We start from the raw sequence: 17,670 nt of genomic DNA on the forward strand, positions 1-17,670 counted from the left end.
ACCTTTGAAAATTCTCCACCTGAAGGTTCGTATGTAGGGGACTTACTGTAACAGCAATAACCAGCTTTGGGCAGGGCGGGAACGGCATTTACCCCGACTTTATTACTGTTTACGCTCATCATATTTTTTTTACAGTTATCTTTCACTGATGTCAAGCTTTCTTTCTTCTTTCATACTTAGTTTTTACAGTTTCCCTTTAAGTAAATTTATTTCAGTAAAGAAGCATCTGATAGAACGAAACCTATTAGGCAAAGAAGAGTGCGTGTCTACACAGATGCTGGGAAAGGCATGTAGACTGAAGCTTGTGAAATAATTGCAGTTGATATGTTTGCTGTGTTTCCCAGTTAGATTGAGAGAAGGGTCCAAGGGACCTTTAAAGTGTCTACCGAGCTGATTGGTGCTGACTGATTTTTTGATCAGGGGGCCGGTGGGGAGATGGGGAGGGAGGGAGTGCACATCATAGAAAACCTGGCCGAGAGGTAGACTGTTCCCAAACTTGTCTTTTAAAACCCCATGACTTGGGAATTCCCTGGTGGTCCAGTGGTTAGGACTCGGTGCTCTCACTGCCGGGGCCCGGGTTTGATCCCTGGTCGGGGAACTAAGGTCCTGCAAGCTGTGCGGTGTGGCCAAAAAATAAGGAAAAAAACAACAACAAAAAAACCCCAAAAAGCCCGTGACTTGAAAGGTACTTTGGTGATGAATTGGGGAGGCATGGCTGGGAGTGGGGAGACAGAGCAAGCAAGGAGCCCAAGAAACTTTCTAGAAAATCCAAAGTGTTTCTATCCTTGTTCAGCTGTAGACGCTCCAACTAGATCAGCTCATGTGTGTGGCTCCTGGGTGCTGCTATGTGAACCTCTGAACCACAGCACGACCCTCAGCATGTATTTCTTTCTCAATGAGCGCATATCCTGACCTGTGCCTGGAACATTCCTTTGTAGTTACTTGTGAAGGAGGAGCTGGTTCCCGTACGCTTGGAAATGTCATCTGTGTCCACTTCCCTCCTCATTTCATTCCCCAAATCTGTTCCTGTTTAGAGACCATCTCTGAGGCGACAGACATGAAGGAAGCTGTGGAAATTATGCCCCAAACACTGGAGTATGGAATTATAAATTCACATGTGCTTGGTCTCCTGAAGGATATTATATGTCAGGTAAGTACGGATGGAAAAAAGAATCTCAGCACTGTTTAAGAGTAAGGCCATCTAATTCACTGATTCCACACAGAAGTGGTCAGCAGCTCTTAGATTCCAGGTGCTGTCATGGCCCCTGAGGACAGTGGAGCAGTGAGCAGGACAGATGACAGCCCTGTGCTATGGGAGGTTATCCTGGGGGAAGGACACCAAACACCAACACATAAGCTGGAAAATATCAGGTAGTGACAGGTGGCATTAGGAAAATAAACCCTAGTAATGTGATAGAAATGACCTGTTCATACGTGTGTGCATGCATGTGTGTGTGTGCAGGGGGTGGTGGTAAGGGACGACCTTGCTGGGGAGGTGACATCAGAGCTTTCTTTATAGACAACCAATAAAATAGCCCATAAGCAGCCTTATTCACTAATGATAAGTTATTAGGGATATGTAATAGGGTGGGACTGAGGTGGTCAGGAAAGACCCCTTCCCTCTGAGGAAGTGGCATTGAATTGAGGGGGGATGAGGTGAAGGCATCAAATGTGAGGATCTGCAGGAAGAGCATCCTGGGCAGAGAAAACAGCACATGCAAAGGTCCTGAGGCAGGAGCAGACTTAGCTTGCTCCAGACACAGAAGGATGATCAGTGCAGCTGGAGAGTAGTGAGGGGAGTTTGGAAAGGAAGGTAGGTTTGAAGCACGGGAATAAAATGATCTGGTTTGCATTTTTCTTCTGGCTGTTGTGTGAACAACATATGCAGGGGCAAGAGTGTATGGGACCCGTAGACCTAATAGCAGGCCGTGGAAACGTCCAAGTGGTGGATGATGGTTGTTTAGGCTCCGGAGTTCAATCAGGGGAGGGAGCGGGAAGCAGACAGCATCAAGAATATGTTGGGGGGCTTCCCTGGTGGCGCAGTGGTTGAGAGTCCGCCTGCCGATGCAGAGGACGTGGGTTCGTGCCCCGGTCCGGGGAGATCCCACATGCCGCGGAGCGGCTGGGCCCGTGAGCCATGGCCGCTGAGCCTGCGCATCCGGAGCCCGTGCTCCGCAACGGGAGAGGCCACAACAGTGAGAGGCCCGCGTACCGCAAAAGAAAAAAAAAAAAAAAGAATATGTTGGGCATGGAGCCAACAGGACTTGCTGATGACTTGGATATGGAGGTTTAGGAAAAGAGCATCCAGAATGATTCCTAGGATTTGTGTTTGAACAAGCAGGGAGATTTGGGGGTCATTACTGAGATGGGGGTGTGGGGTAGAGGGATCTGGAGGAAAACCCCAGAACTCTATTTTGCACATGTTAAGCTTGAGATGCCTCCTAGACATCCAAGTTGAGGTGTGCAGCAGGATGTATAAGTCTGGAGCTCAGGGGAGAGCTCAAGGGGTTCGTCCAGAAATATTTATTGAGCATTTACTGTATTCTATAGCAGTAATCAACACAGTCAAGGTCTGTGCCTCACAGACCTTACATCCTAGTCAGGAAGGTTTACGTTAAACAAGATCAATGAGAAAATATACAGTGTGTTAGATAGTGACAGGAGTTCAGGAGAAAGATGAAGCCGGGAAGGGGGTTAGGAAATGTTGGCAGGTGGTAAAAGTAGGGCTTTTGAAATTTTGGATAGGGTGGCCAGGAAGACCTCAATGTTGTCTTTTGCTGGGACTATTGCAGTTGGCTCCTGATAGATTTCCCAGCTTCTGCTTTTGCCCCTACACTATATTCTCCACATGCCAACCAGAGAGATCCTTTGCAAAACGCGAGCCACTGACATGGTGTCAAGCCAAGGGACTGGATGAAACAACCAAGGGAGAGAATATAGAAGGAGGAGAATGAGATGAGAGGGAAACTAGGGGGCAGGATGATAGGGGGCCAATTTATTATTTTTGAAAATTGGGCAAATAAAGGGAAGGCTCTAACCATTTATTCTGCCTTCTCTATATGAACTGGATAATCAAATAGTAGATAAGAGAAGTGTCTCTTTATAAAAGCATTTCAGCTCTTAAGAAAAGAAAGTTTAGAATGAGACTCCTTCAGTAGTGCAGCTCTCAGTGTGTTGAAGGATCTAGGTATTGAACATCAATGGATGCTAAAATCAAAAAAAAGAAAAAAAGGAAGAGAGAGGACTTCCTTGGCGGTCCAGTGGTTAGGACTCTGCACTTCCACTGCAGGGGGCACAGTTTCGATCCCTGGTTGGGGAACTAAGATCCTGCATGCCTCATTGGGTGGCCAAAAAACCCCCCAAAACCAAAAAAACAACCCCCCCCAAAAGAGAGAAAAACCAAACATTATTTGTCTCCTGATAGAAGAAACACCAATAGTCTTGGCAAAGGGATTCTGAGCCAGTCTCTGGACCCAGCTGCCAATTTGCAGGAAAAGACAAGAGGAGCTTGTTGAGTTCTACCATGAGTGTGCAGTCAGCAAAATCCAAGCTGGGAGACTCAGAACATTCTGGGTTCTTCAATAAGTTGGAAGTACATGTAGATTAAAAGAGTCTTAAAAGACGTATCAGATTTTAAGAAAAACGGGCAAAACTAAAAATCAAACCCCAGCCCAATCAGCCAACCCACCAAACAAACAAAGAAGCCAACCAACCTGTGGGCATTTGTACATCACTTTCTATGTGAGGGTAAGTTATGTAATTGTATTCAAGTGATTTCATAAATTCATGCTTCTGTCAACTGAATTTCCCAAAGACGGCGTACTCAGTATCTTCTTTGTTTTCACCTTCACACAAACTTGGAGCTTAGCTGATGGGTTAACACACAGTTCTCGCTTCCCTGTGCCATAGTTTCTAACTCAGCTGCCCTGTGGCTGGCGGCAGCTAAAGAAATACAGTATGATCTTCTGGGTAGTCACCTCAGGCTTGGTTCAAACTCTTTACCCTTGGGCCATTCTCAGTCAAATATAATTTCTCTTTCTTTAGATCTGTGCTCTGGGCTGGAGTAGTTCACTTTGTCACTGTATTGTTACTTTCTATTATCGCATATTCAAAGCCAGAGGCAACTTAAGTGCATGAATTATTGAATATGACGTGCGATTTGCTTCTTATTTAAAAAATTTATATTACAGTATAGTTGATTTACCGTGTTGCGTTAGTCTGCTGTACCGCACAGTGACTCGGTTATACATACACATGTATCTACTCCTTTAGATTCTTTTCTCATATAGGTCATTACAGAGTATTGAGAAGAGTTCCTCCCTGTGCTATACAGTAGGTCCTTATTAGTTATCTATTTTATATAGAGTAGTGTGTATATGTCAATCCCAATCTCCCAATTTATCCCTCCTCCCTCTGCTTTCTCCTCTGGTAACCGTAAGTTTGTTTTCTACATCGGTGACACTATTTCTGTTTTGTAAATAAGTTCATTTGTACTCAACCATAAAAAAGAACGAAATGATGCCATTTGCAGCAACATGGATGGACCGAGGAATTGTCATACTGAGCGAAGTAAGTCAGACAGAGAAAGACAAATACCATATGATATCGCTTATACGTGGAATCTAAAAAAATGGTACAAATGATTTGATTCGTAAACTTGGCTTTTCAGGTTTTCTTGCCAGCCTTGTCCTTCGGTCAGCACAAGGATGCGAGCCTGGGATTCACATCGGGAGAAGTCTTGGACTCTGAGTACAACATAGACCTACTTAGCATGCCTGGGGAGGCAGTAGAATATCACAGCATTCAATTAATACGGGATGAATTTTTAATGAACATCCAGAAATTTGCAAGTAATATTCAAAGAACAATGCAGCAACTTGAAGGTAAGGCTTTATTTTTCTCCTCCTTAGTTAAGCAGGATACGTTTACTTTAAGAAGAATTTTAGAGTTCAGGAGGGTTTTTTTACTGTTTTAATTTATGATCGTTCTTGTTTACCTGCTCGTGATATGAAAGACACCAAGCTGGACATTGTAAGAAACACAAAGAGGAATGAAGAATGACGAATCCTTGTCCTCAAGGATCTTATAATCCGGTGCCCAAAGAACTATGGCAAGAATAAGGAGCTTGAAGAGAGATATTAGGGTCTTTAGGGCTTGGAAGAGTGAGACCATATTGGAGAAGTGGTGGGGGAATCAAAGAGGACTTCCTGAAGGAGGCAGCATTCGACCTCATCTGAAAGGATGAGCAAGGCATTGGAGTAGGTGGAGTTGGGGAGCAAGGGCAATTTGGGCAGGGAGAATGATGGACCTTTGGCGGTTCTTTTTCCATTCATTTTGCTAAGTACTCTATGAGATTCAGTTTGCTAAGCATTCTGTATTTTCAGTCTGAAGACCTAGCCTTTCAGTATGAAAAATTCTCTTGATAATTTCCTCCACTATTTGTCTTTGTTTTCTCTTGTTAATATTCCTGTTGGATATGTGGTGTTGATTCTGTTTCCTGTCTTTTCACTTGCATTTTCCATCTCTTTGTCTGTGTATTCTACTTTCCTGAAGAGTTGCTCAACTTTTACCTTCACAAATTTTGATTAGACTTTTCACATCAGCTATCATCTTTTTAATTTTTAAGACCTCTTATTCTGTGATTGTACCTTTTCCATACATTCCAAACTTCTGTTCTAGTTTGCTGGATGCCATGTTGTCTCAAATCTCTGAGACTAATAGTTGGGATTAAAACATTTTTTTTGTCTGTTCTTTACATTCTCTCAATTTCCTCTGGAGTCATTGTTTCTGATTTATTCTTGGACTTTCTGTTTCATGCTGGAGGCTTTCTCGAATATCTGTTGAGCTCTGGTTGTTTGTTCAGTTTTTAATTTAATTTAATTTTATTTTATTTGGCTGCATTGGGTCTTAGTTGCAACACGCGGGATCTCCATTGCGGCACACGGGATCTTTCGTTGTGGCGTGTGGGCTCTCTAGTTGTGGTACGCAGGCTCCAGAGCATGCAGGCTCAGTAGTTGCAGCATGTGGGCTCTCTAGTTGTGGCGCACGGGCTGTATAGGGCGCAGGCTCAGTAGTTGCGGCGCGTGGGCTTAGTTGCCCCGTGGCATGTGGGATCTTAGTTCCCTGACCAGGGATCAAACCTGCATCGGAGGGTGGATTCTTACCCACTGGACCACCAGGGAAGTCCCTGTTTGTTCAATTTTTAAATTGACATCACTTAGGTTGTAAACTCAGGACCATCTTAAATAGCTAAATCATTTTGATCGAGCTTAACACTGGAGCAGTGATATAATTATCTAAAGTGTTTTAGTTACATTCTAATGAAAGAGAATGAGATATAGAACTATTAGGACAGGGAAGTACCAGGCCATATACTGATGTCTGGAGAGACGAGCCAGCTGATTAACTGGAACATACATTGTCTGTAATCATTTTCCCCAAACTAGTGGCTGACTGCCCATTTTTATTCTACTAGGTGAGATCAAGTTAGAAATGCCAAGCATCAGTGTAGAGGGAGAGGTGTCTGACCTGGCAGCTGACCCAGAAACCGTGGAAATTTTGGAGCAGTGCGTGATAAACTGGTTGAGTCAGATATCAGTAGCTCTTGAGGACCAGATAAAAAAGACGCCTCAGGTAATGTGTGCAATGCTTTTGAAGATCCCTGATCCAGTTCACGTTTGCCATCCCGAGAACGAGCCAGGAGTCTGCGGATCTGAGCGATCTAGCCTCTTTTCTTACTGTTTTGTGGCCTCCTTAAAAATATCAAAGTAAACATACCCAAGATGTCACTCTTGGCTTTCTGACGTTAGTGTGCTAGTAGATGACTCTGTGCTGTTGATAAAGATAATACTGTGTATGGGTCAGGATGTTTGGGCTAAAAATGAAAAACCAAACCAGCCAGGAAACCCAACTCAGCTGGCTTAAATACGAAAGAGGATTTGTTGGCTCCCATAACTGAAAAGTCTGGAGGCAATTCTGGATTCAGGTATGGTTTGATCATGAGTCTGGCACTCTAGCTGTGTTGCTCTGTTAATTTCTTGGTTCCAGACTCCTCTCTGAGGGGGCTTCCTCCTCAGGCTGGTTTCCTTCATGGTGGCAACTGGTAATAGTTTCTGACTCCACATCCACATACCACCTTGTCCAGAGAAAGACTGAGTGTCTACCATTCCCGACTGGAGCCCTGAGATTTCACTCTGATTGGATCATCCTAGGTCAAGTGCCCACCCCCGAAGTCCTTGTATGGATTAGCCCCTAACTAGAGCGTTTGGGAAGAGAGGCATGGACGCTGGAGGAGCAACCACAGGTGTGGACTCCCCACTAATGATGATGCTGTTTGTGTGCTCCTGTCATCTCTCAGGGTAATGGTCCTCTGGCCGAAATTGAATTCTGGAGAGAAAGAAATGCCACCCTAAGTGCACTCCATGAACAAACAAAGCTTCCAGTAGTCAGAAAAGTCTTGGATGTGATCAAGGAATCCAATTCTATGCTTGTGGCAAACCTGCAGCCTGTCTTAACTGAACTGTTCAAGTTCCACGTGGAGGCCTCAGACAATGTGCGGTTTCTTTCCACGGTGGAACGTCATTTCAAAGTATGCCGGGTGCACTGCACTTTGGGAAGTCAGCTCTGTACACTAGATTTCACACGGATTTAACTTCCTTTTGTTTGTTCAGCATTTAAAAAATGGTAGTAAAATATATATAACGTGATATTTATTATTCAGCCACTTGTAAGAGTTCAGTAGCATTAAATACATAACTGGGTACCCCTTATCACTATCTATGTGCAGAACTTTTTCACCATCCCCAACATAAACTCAGCATCCCTTTAAACAACTCCGACTTCCGCCAGCCCTTGGTAACCTCTTTTCTAATTTCTGTCTCTCTGAATTTGCCTGTTCTAGGTATTTCATAGAAATGGAATCGTACCGTCTTTGCCCTTCTGCGTCTGGTTTATTTCACTCAACATAATGTTTTCAAGATTCATCCATGCTGTAGTTATATGTCAGAATCTCATTGCTTTTTAGGGCTCAATAGCGTTCCATTGTATGTATACACCACATTTTGTTTGTCCATTCTTCTGTGGACGGACATTTGGGTTATTTCCACCTTTTGGCTATGGTGAATAATGCTGCTATGAAGGTGGGTGTACAGATATTTGTTGGAGTCTGTGCTTTCAGTTCGTTTGGGCATATACCATATACCCAAGAGTAGCATTGCTGGGACATCTGGTGATTCCATGTTTAACTGTCTGATAATTCTGTGTTTAACCATCTATGAAGATTCTATGTTTGACTCGTTTCCTCAGTGACCGCACCGTTTTACATTCCCACCAGCAGGCACAAGTGTAATTTCCTTTCTCGGGATCCCCCTCCCCTCTGAGTTACCATGCACAGTACCATACTCCAAGGCCCGGAGTCGTTACTCTTGTCCCAATAATGAGACCAGTGAAAGTCCCGTTTGTGTTGCTGAGGGGTTAATATGTGTGTGGTGAAGCGCTGTAGAGGTACAGGCCCAGGTCCCGAGTATCCCACATCTGCATACGTGACCTCTCTGAGCCTGTTTCTTTCTCTGGAAAACTGGGATCATGAGAGAACCTACCTCAAATGGTTGCTGGAAGGTTCAAATGAACTTATGACTGCAAAGCACTTAGCGCGTCCAGAGTAGCATCGGGGAAGCAACTGTCCAACAACTGTACGAGTGGTCCACGGATAAGGATCTGTGTGGTCCTGTATAAGTGGTACAACAAGTGATCAAATCTGAGGGCTTGAGGTCCGAGTGGAATCTGCCGCGGAGTTGATGTTAGTGGCAACATCATCTCCTTCTCTGAGATTTATTTATCGTCTCTGCAAAATGAGTGGCTTGCAGAGATCAGTGAGAGTCAAGCTTACATCACTCATGCATCATTTTTGTAATTTTTCCATCCCTCTGTGCATCTGAAACTTATTTTTCTGTAAGTTGACTTTTTAAAAATATGTATTTTACTTATTTACTTATTTTGGCTGTGCCAGGTCTTAGCTGTGGCATGAGAACTCTTAGTTGTGGCATGCATGTGGGATCTAGTTCCCCGACCAGGGATCGAACCCGGGCCCCCTGCATTGGGAGCATGGACTCTCACCCACTGGACCACCAGGGAAGTCCCTCTTTAAGTTGACTTTAAATCTGTACGTGTGTGTGTGTGTGTGTGTGTGTGTGTGTGTGTGTAATTTAGCCTCAAACAATCATACCTGTGCAGTCATGGGTTTGATATACCAGTCGTTTCTAATACGCAGTAAAATAAGTATATATATTTATTTATTAAAAATTTTTTTTCTTGTGTCATTTGACTTTTGATATGGTTTGTGATATTTTAAAATTCTTTTAAAAAAATTAATTTATTTTTGGCTGCATTGGGTCTTCTCTGGTTGCGGTGAGTGGGGGCTACTCTTTGCTGCAGTGCACAGGCCTCTGCCTCTCATTATGGTGGCTTCTCTTCTTGCGGAGCATGGGCTCTAGGCGTGCGGGCTTCAGTAGTTGTGGCACGCGGGCTCAGTAGTTGTGGCTCACAGGCTCTAGAGCGCAAGCTCAGTAGTTGTGGCGCACAGGCCCAGTTGCTCCGAGGCATGTGGGATCTTCCCGGACCAGGGATTGAACCTGCATCCCCTGCATTGGCAGGCGGATTCCTAACCACTGCGCCACCACGGTAGTCTCTATATTTTTTAAAAGTTTTGAGTGCTGTCAAAATCATCTCCCTTCCAGCTGGGGGACGCATACCCTGGAAAACACTGGCACCTCTAGGTCACCTCTAGAATGCTAGCTTTGATTCATTCAGTGGCACTCTTGCCACTAAATATAGTATAATTATATATGTATATAATATGTATATACACACCATACTTCGTATACATGTCCGCAAATTGCTTTATTAACTTTTTTTTTTTTTTCTTGCGGTACGCGGGCCTCTCACTGCTGTGGCCTCTTCCGTTGCGGAGCATAGGCTCCGGACTTGCAGGCTCAGCGGCCATGGCTCACGGGCCCAGCCGCTCCGTGGCATGTGGGATCTTCCCGGACCGGGGCACGAACCAGTGTCCCCTGCATCGGCAGGCAGACTCTCAACCACTGCGCCACCAGGGAAGCCCGCTTTATTAACTTTAATTGTAAATCTTATCTTTCCATGTCAGCACCTAGAGACCTATTTCAAACTTCTTTTGTTTGTTAAACATTTTTTCCCATAATGAGGACTTTTTTAAAATTAAGAAGAATGTCCTACACGGTTGGTGGGAATGTAAGTTGGTGCAGCCACTGTGGAAAACAGTATGGAGGTTCCTCAGAAAACTAAAAATAGAGCTACCATATGATCCAGCAGTCCCACTCCTGGGCATATATCCAGACAAAACTATAATTCAAAAAGATACATGCACCCCTGTGTTCATAGCAGCACTATTCACAACAGCCAAGACATGGAAACAACCAAAGTGTCCATCGACAGAGGAATGGCTAAAGAAGATGTGGTACATGTACACAATGGAGTCCTACTCAGCCATAAAAAGGAATGAAATAATGCCGTTTGCAGCAACATGGATGCAACTAGAGATTATCATACTAAGTGAAGTAAATCAGAAAGAGAAAGACAAATGCCACGATATCACTTATATGTGGAATCTAAAACATGACACAAGTGAACTTATCTATGAAACAGAAACAAAATCAGGGACATAGAGAACAGGTTGGTGGTTGCCAAGCGGGAGAGGGTAAGAGTGGGAGTTTGGGATTAGCAGATGCAAACTGTGTATATACAGAATGGATAAACAACAGGGTCCTACTGTACAGCACAGGGAGTGATATTCAATATCCTGTGATAAACCAGAATGGAAAAGAATATGAAAAAGGATGCAAAAAAAGTTTTTTTTAAGTTGAGAGACCTTAAACAGAAGCCCATTTTTTCCTGAAAGTACTAAAACCCAGAAATACACTTGCGTTTAATTAAAATACCTTTTAAATACAAAAGAAAAGAAAAGAAAGAAAGAAAAAAGAAGGGGAATTTCCTGCACACTACTTGCTTTCTTACACTGTTGGCCCCAAGGCGAAGGTGGCTTGCTTTGCTCTCTCTTTTACATGTGCCTCTCCGGTTAGAACATAACGCATGGATCTAGCTTTCACGTTGTCTTGGAAACAATCCCCTCCATGATGAGTGCCCTGAGGATGGTGTGGATCATCTCCCGACACTACAATAAAGACGAGAGGATGATTCCGCTCATGGAGCGCATTGCCTGGGAAATCGCGGAGAGAGTCTGCAAAGTGGTGAATCTTCGGACTTTGTTCAGGTAAGAAGTAAAGGCACTGTGTTTTTCTTAAGATCTTAAACCACTTTATCGAAACATAATTCACACACCATACAAGTCACCTGTTTAAAAAGTACAATTCAATGCTTTTAGTATATTCACAGAGATGTGCATCCATAGCCATCAATGATTTTAGAATATTTTCTTCATCCCAGAAATAAATCTTGTCCCCTTTAGCCTCACTCCCACCCTCCCCAACCCCCCAGCCCTGGGCAACCACTGATCTACTGTCTGTCTCTGTGGATTCGCCTCTTCTGAACATTCATGCATATGGAATCATACAACACGTGGTCTTTTATGACCGGCCCCTCCCCCTCAGCATCATGTTTTCAGGGTTCATTCATGGTGTGGTTTGCATTGGTGTTTCATTCCTTTTTATGGCCAAATAATGCTCCACGGTGTGGATTACTCAGGACCGTCTTCCTTGGTTATCCTTGGAGAGACCGAGGCAGATCGTCCAAGGGAACCTTACTCCTGGACCCTGGACCCCCTCAGGTGGAACAGCCTCTGAGGATCAAATGTGGAAGGAGACACAGATCATTTTTTTTTTTTTTTTTCAGATCATTTTTTTACTTTCTTTTTTGTTTTCTGGCCGGGCTGCTCGACATGCAGGATCTTAGTTCCTCAACCAGTGAACGAACCCGCGCCCCCTACAGTGGAAGCCTGGAGTCCTAACCACTGGACCACCAGGGAATTCCCTTTTTTTTTTTTTTAACTTTCTTGAAAAACAATCTATATAAGTGAAATAGGTACCAAAATCTCAGCATTATCATTTTACTCCGCTGTTGCTTCCGGCTTAGGACCCAAGTCCACCTGCTCCCCTTCCAGCTCAAACAGAAAGCCTACCAGGCTTTGCACATTGCAGTTTGGGGCAGCTGCATCAAAGGTTAGCCTGGGCCGCGGCTTGGAATCCTGCCTGCAACCCCACCAATCACATCCCTGCCAGTTTCATCAGAATAGCAGCTCACCCGGGAAGGTTTCTGCAGTGAGACCATGACATCAGAGGGGCTCCGCTCCTTGCTTAGAATTGTCCCCTTAGAAGCCTCCTTCCCCTGGGGAGTGGGGAGCGTGGCTCAGATCCCCTACGGCTCAGACCCTCCTGCCCATCACAGCATCTCTTTGCTTCCCAGAGAAAACCGAGCGAGTGCGCAACACAAAACCTTGGAGGCCAGAAACACCCTCAACATGTGGAAAAAGGCCTATTTCGACATCCGGGCCAAGATCGAGGCTTCAGGGAGAGAAGCTCGGTGGGAGTTTGATCGGAAACGGCTGTTCGAGAGAACAGATTACATGGCCACCATCTGCCAGGATCTCTACGACGTCCTGCAGGTGGGGTGGGGGGCTTGGTGGTGGCGTTCTCTTCAATGCATGCAAAGGTGGTTAGAGCTGGGATTTGCCCGATGGAAGGCAGTTTGGCTTTTTCACAGTGGGCCTCTCCGTGTCAGGTGGGAGGCAGAGAGGGTCTGGCCAGGAGAAAAGCCTGCAGAGCAGACAGAATGTGCCGGAATGTCCCAGAGCACACCTGACCTTTGCAGCTCTCCCTTGAGTTTTGTGACAGCCCTCTTTCTCCCCCTGCTTTTGGTTTCTTTTCCTTTTCTTTTCTTTTTTGGCTGCACTGCAAGGCTTGCGGGATCTTAGTTCCCCGACAAGGGATTGAATCCGGGGCCACGGCAGTGAAAGCGCCGGGTCCTAACTACCTGGACTGCCAGGGAATTCCCTTGGTTTTCTTTATCTTTTAATTAAAAAAAAATTGAAATATAGTTGATGTACAATGTTGTATAAGTTACAGGCGTACAGTATAGTGATTCACAGTTTTTAAAGGTTATACTCCATTTATAATTATGAAATATTAGCTATATTCCCCATGTTGTACAATATATCCCTGTAGCTTATTTTTTTTATTATCATCTTTTTTGCGGTACACGGGCCTCTCACTGTTGTGGCCTCTCCCGTTGTGGAGCAGAGGCCCCGGACGCACAGGCTCAGCGGCCATGGCTCACGGGTCCAGCCACTCCGCCGCTTGTGGGAACTTCCCGGACCGGGGCACGAACCCGTGTCCCCTGCATCGGCAGGCGGACTCTCAATCACTGCGCCACCAGGGAAGCCCCTTGTAGCTTATTTTAAACCTAAGAGTTTGTACCTCTTACTCCCCACCTCTAGTAACAGCTAGTTTGTTCTCTGTGAGTCTGTTTCTTTTTTGTTATATAGTCACTAGTTTGTTGTATTTTTTAGGTTCCACATGTAAATGATTATCATGTAGTATTTGTCTTTCTCTGTCTGATTTCATTTAGCAGAATACCCTCCAAGTCCATCCATGTGGCTGCAAATGGCAAAATTTCATTCTTTTTTAGGGCTGAGTAGTATTCCATTGTATATATATGTACCACATCTTCTTTTTTTTTTTTTTTGCGGTACGCGGGCCTCTCACTGTTGTGGCCTCTCCCGTTGCAGAGCACAGGCTCCGGACACGCAGGCTCAGCGGCCATGGCTCATGGGCCCAGCTGCTCCATGGCATGTGGGATCTTCCCGGACCGGGGCACGAACCCGTGTCCCCTGTATCGGCAGGCGGACTCTCAACCGCTGCGCCACCAGGGAAGCCCCCACATCTTTATCCATTCCTCTGTCGATGGACATTTAGGTTGCTTCCATGTCTTGGTTTTCTTTTGACTCTGGCCACGCCTTCTCAGTGTCTTTTGCAAAATCTTCCCCCTCTGTCTTTGCATTAAATGTTGGAATTCCTCAAAGGCGATCAGAGACCTTCTCTCCCCTGAAGCCACGCCATCCCTGCCATGGCCACAGTGACTGCCCGTCTATCTGCCAGTGCTTCCTGTTGATCTGATCCCACTCTCTTTGGAATGAATGTCCGCAAGGCTTAGTGGCTGATGGGTTCAGTTAGCCAGCCCTTGTCTCACGAAGGTCCATCCATTCATTTATTCTCTGAATATTTATCAAGCACTCACAACGTGCCAGGCACTTGTCCTTGCTGCTAGAGAAATGATGAGCAAAGACCAGGGCCAGCTCTGTGACCGCAGTGCCCAGTGCAAACAGAAATGTTGACTCCTTATTCAATAAGCAGGAAAAAAATGCTGTTAAAAGTCTTAAAATATAAAACCTTTTCCTTCTGACATGTCTCGCCTTGGCATGGCCTTGTTTGTTGGTTTGTTACGACTGTAGCAAAGTAAAGAAAAGAAAGTAAAAGAAAAGTAAACATTTAAATTATTTGCATGAATTTTACGGTTCTTTATATTGTACAGTGTCAGCTTAGCATGCAAAGAGGAGGGCATTTGTCTGGTGTGTGGAATCACTGAAATGACACAGTTTGTATTTTGCAGCTCTTTCGTTTTTTTAAATAAATTTATTTATTTATTTCTGTTTGGCTGCGTTGTGTCTTTGTTGTGGTGCCCGTGCTTCTCATTGCGGTGGCTTCTCTTGTCGCGGAGCACGAGCTCTTGGCGTGTGGGCTTCAGTAGTTGTGGCACGCAGGCTCTAGAGCGCAGGCTCAGTAGTTGTGGCACACGGGCTTAGTTGCTCCGCGGCATGTGGGATCTTCCCGGACCAGGGCTCGAACCCATTGGCAGGCGGATTCTTAACCACTGCGCCACCAGGGAAGTCCCTGTTTCGCAGCTCTTAAGTGCAGATGTAAATGCTTCACATGACTAACTCGGCTGGTTTCATTTCACTTCTTGATGTGTGCAGTTCCACCAGCGTTCTCTGCTTCAGCTCACTGGTGGGGAAGGAAGGCTGAGAGGAAAAGGAGTTGTGGGTTTTCCTATCTCCATCATTCCTTCTGTGTCGTCATTTTCAGCGTGAATAGCTGGCCAATGCGGTGAAGTACAGGGGTGAGAAGCAATATGGTAGGTAGGGTTCCTTGGTCGGGTATGTTTCTTAGCCTTTTTTTTCTGCGTTGGAAGCGAGCTCTGTTTTGAAAGGAGAAGGTGGCGCCTCTGAGCTGTTGGTGTCCTCCTGTACTCACCGTAGCTGCCACACGCTGACCGGTACTGGCTCTGAGTCTCCCTGAACTCTCGTGCATTGTGGCTCCACTGGGATTCTCTGCTCATGGGACCCCACATGCTGCATGTCAGTGGGGTGTTGTGAACAGCACACACGCAGGTTTCACTTATCGCCTCTGCTCACACATGTGCCCGATTGTCCCCTGAGACTTCATTTACGAAACACAAGTTCAGAGATAAAATGATTGAGAATTTCAAGATGGTAACAGCAGAGCCTTAAACCCAGCACGGGACCTTCTGGAGCCTGGGGCCCTGTGCGCCTGCCCGGGTCCCACACCTATGAAGCCAGCCCCGTCTGTACGTAGTCTATGGCTCATAGAACTTACAGTCCAGTAGAAGAGAAACATGGTAGACAATAATCGCACAGATGCATAGCTACAGCTGAGGTGAGTGCTAGGAAAGAACTAGAGGGGGCTGTGGAAATGTGCACAGGGGCGTGGCCTGTTCCAAAGGGTCGGACTTGATGAAGGCATATTTAATAATGAGTAGTAGGTATCTGACATTTTCACACTGCAGGTGCAAAGGCCCTGAGACAGAAAGGAACGTGGGATTGAAAGAGGCCCGGGGTGGCTGCGAGGCGGCAGGGGGAGAGCAGTATGGTTGGACGTGGAAGCAGTAGGTAGGGGCCTGAGCATGCAGACTTTGTAAGCTGTGTCAGGCCATCTGGAATGGGTCCTTTGTGCAGTGGGCATAGTACCAAAGGGATTAGGCTTTGGTACTCCAAAGGGAGGAGGCTACCTGTGTGACCAGATTCTTGCCCTCAGGTAAACCTAGATATGCAACCCGCTGGTTGTTAGAGCAAAAGCATGAGAAAACCAAGTGGTGACCTCCTCATGTTTTGTTTGATCGGACAGGTCATGGAGGAATTCTACAACATATTTGGTTCAGAGCTAAAAGCAGTGACTGGGGATCCCAAGCGCATCGACAATGTGCTGTGCAGGGTGGACAGCCTGGTCACCCCCATGGAAAGCCTGACCTTTGACCCCTTCAGCATCAAGTGCTCCCAGGACTGGAGCTACGTGATGGACGACTTCAAGATCGAAGTCCTGGCAAGTAACACATCCTTCGATTCGATTTTGGAAGTGGATACCATGTTTTCTCCATGTTAAATCTGTTGGGTTATTTAGTTACGTTTAGGGTTTTTGGGTTTTTTTTTTTAAAAAATCATAAAAAAGGATACCTGCTTTTTGGTGAAAAATGGAAACAATGCAGAAGAGCATAAGGTAAAAACGAACATTTCTCAGTGTCTTCTGTCCCCACCCCTACTCCCCAGGTGGAATAAGTTTGAAGCGAGCTAGACACCCTAGAATGGCTACCAAGGTGGGTTGGGTGTATAACTGGAGAGGATGTAGAGCGGCTGGGCTGAAGAATGGGACTTAACTTAGTAAGCAGTAGGGAGCCATTGAACGTTGTTCACCAAGGCAGTGATGTCATCAGACTTATACCAAAGAGGGTTTTTCTGGCTGCAGCGTAGGTGGATCTGAGCTAGGGAAGGAGAGAAGGTGGGGAGGTGGTATAAGAGCTTGTGGCCCTAGGTGTGTGTGAGTCAGGGCCGGTCAGAGAGAATACGACCTCCCTGCATACGGCATGGACAGGATGGCCCACCACGCTCACCTTTTTGGCCTCCTGTGTGGAACACCATCAGTAGCATCCCCATTTTATGTTTCAAGTAAGTGTTTTGATAACCCCGGAGCATCTTTCATATTGTAACTGAAAGTGGGATCCCCTGCTCACTGCGCAAAAGCCGATAAAGAGGCAAGGTTGGTGGAAAGGAAAGTTTGCTTTATTTTGGCTGGCGGCAACCAGGAGTGGGGGTGGACTCCTGTCCAAAGGCCAACTCCCCCCGACTGAGGGTCAGTGGGCAAGAGCTTTTATAGATGGAGGAGGGGGCTACATGCAGAAACAGCACAGTCAGCCCTGGCAGGCAGCTTTTTAAATTTTATTTATTTATTTTTATTTTAAAATTTATTTAAAATTGATTTATTTAATTTTATTTTATTTTTGAGTCTTCGTTGCTGCGCGCGGGCTTTCTCTCGTTGTGGTGAGCGGGGGCTACTCTTTGTTGTGGTGCGTGGGCTTCTCATTGCAGTGGCTTCTCTTGTTGTGGAGCACGGGCTCTAGGCGCGGGGGCTTCAGTAGTTGTGGCATGCGGGCTCAGTAGTTGTGGCTCATGGGCTCTAGAGCTCACGCTCTGTCGTTGTGGTGCAGGGGCTTAGCTGCTCCGCGGCATGTGGGATCTTCCCGGACCAGGGCTCAAACCCGTGTCCCTTGCATTGGCAGGCAGATTCCTAAGCATTGCACCATCAGGGAAGCCCTGACACAGTTTTAAATAGCTTTTGGTTA

The 17,670-nt window shown here is 45.7% G+C and overlaps 1 protein-coding gene across 2 annotated transcripts in view; it reads left to right on the top strand.

Annotated features, from left to right (window-relative positions):
* The window catches only part of DNAH10 (dynein axonemal heavy chain 10), a 148,279-nt gene that overhangs the window by 12,101 nt on the left and 118,508 nt on the right, over nucleotides 1–17,670 (top strand). For both annotated transcript variants that reach the window (XM_065889273.1, XM_065889274.1), the window contains exons 5-11: nucleotides 1,035–1,150; nucleotides 4,670–4,883; nucleotides 6,476–6,633; nucleotides 7,358–7,588; nucleotides 11,109–11,299; nucleotides 12,448–12,646; nucleotides 16,182–16,376. In XM_065889273.1, coding sequence (XP_065745345.1) covers nucleotides 1,035–1,150; nucleotides 4,670–4,883; nucleotides 6,476–6,633; nucleotides 7,358–7,588; nucleotides 11,109–11,299; nucleotides 12,448–12,646; nucleotides 16,182–16,376 — 1,304 coding nt within the window. The remainder of the gene's footprint in view (nucleotides 1–1,034; nucleotides 1,151–4,669; nucleotides 4,884–6,475; nucleotides 6,634–7,357; nucleotides 7,589–11,108; nucleotides 11,300–12,447; nucleotides 12,647–16,181; nucleotides 16,377–17,670) is intronic.

This window comes from Phocoena phocoena, chromosome 13, assembly GCF_963924675.1.
Source record: "Phocoena phocoena chromosome 13, mPhoPho1.1, whole genome shotgun sequence".
In the NCBI taxonomy this organism is placed as follows: domain Eukaryota; kingdom Metazoa; phylum Chordata; class Mammalia; order Artiodactyla; family Phocoenidae; genus Phocoena; species Phocoena phocoena.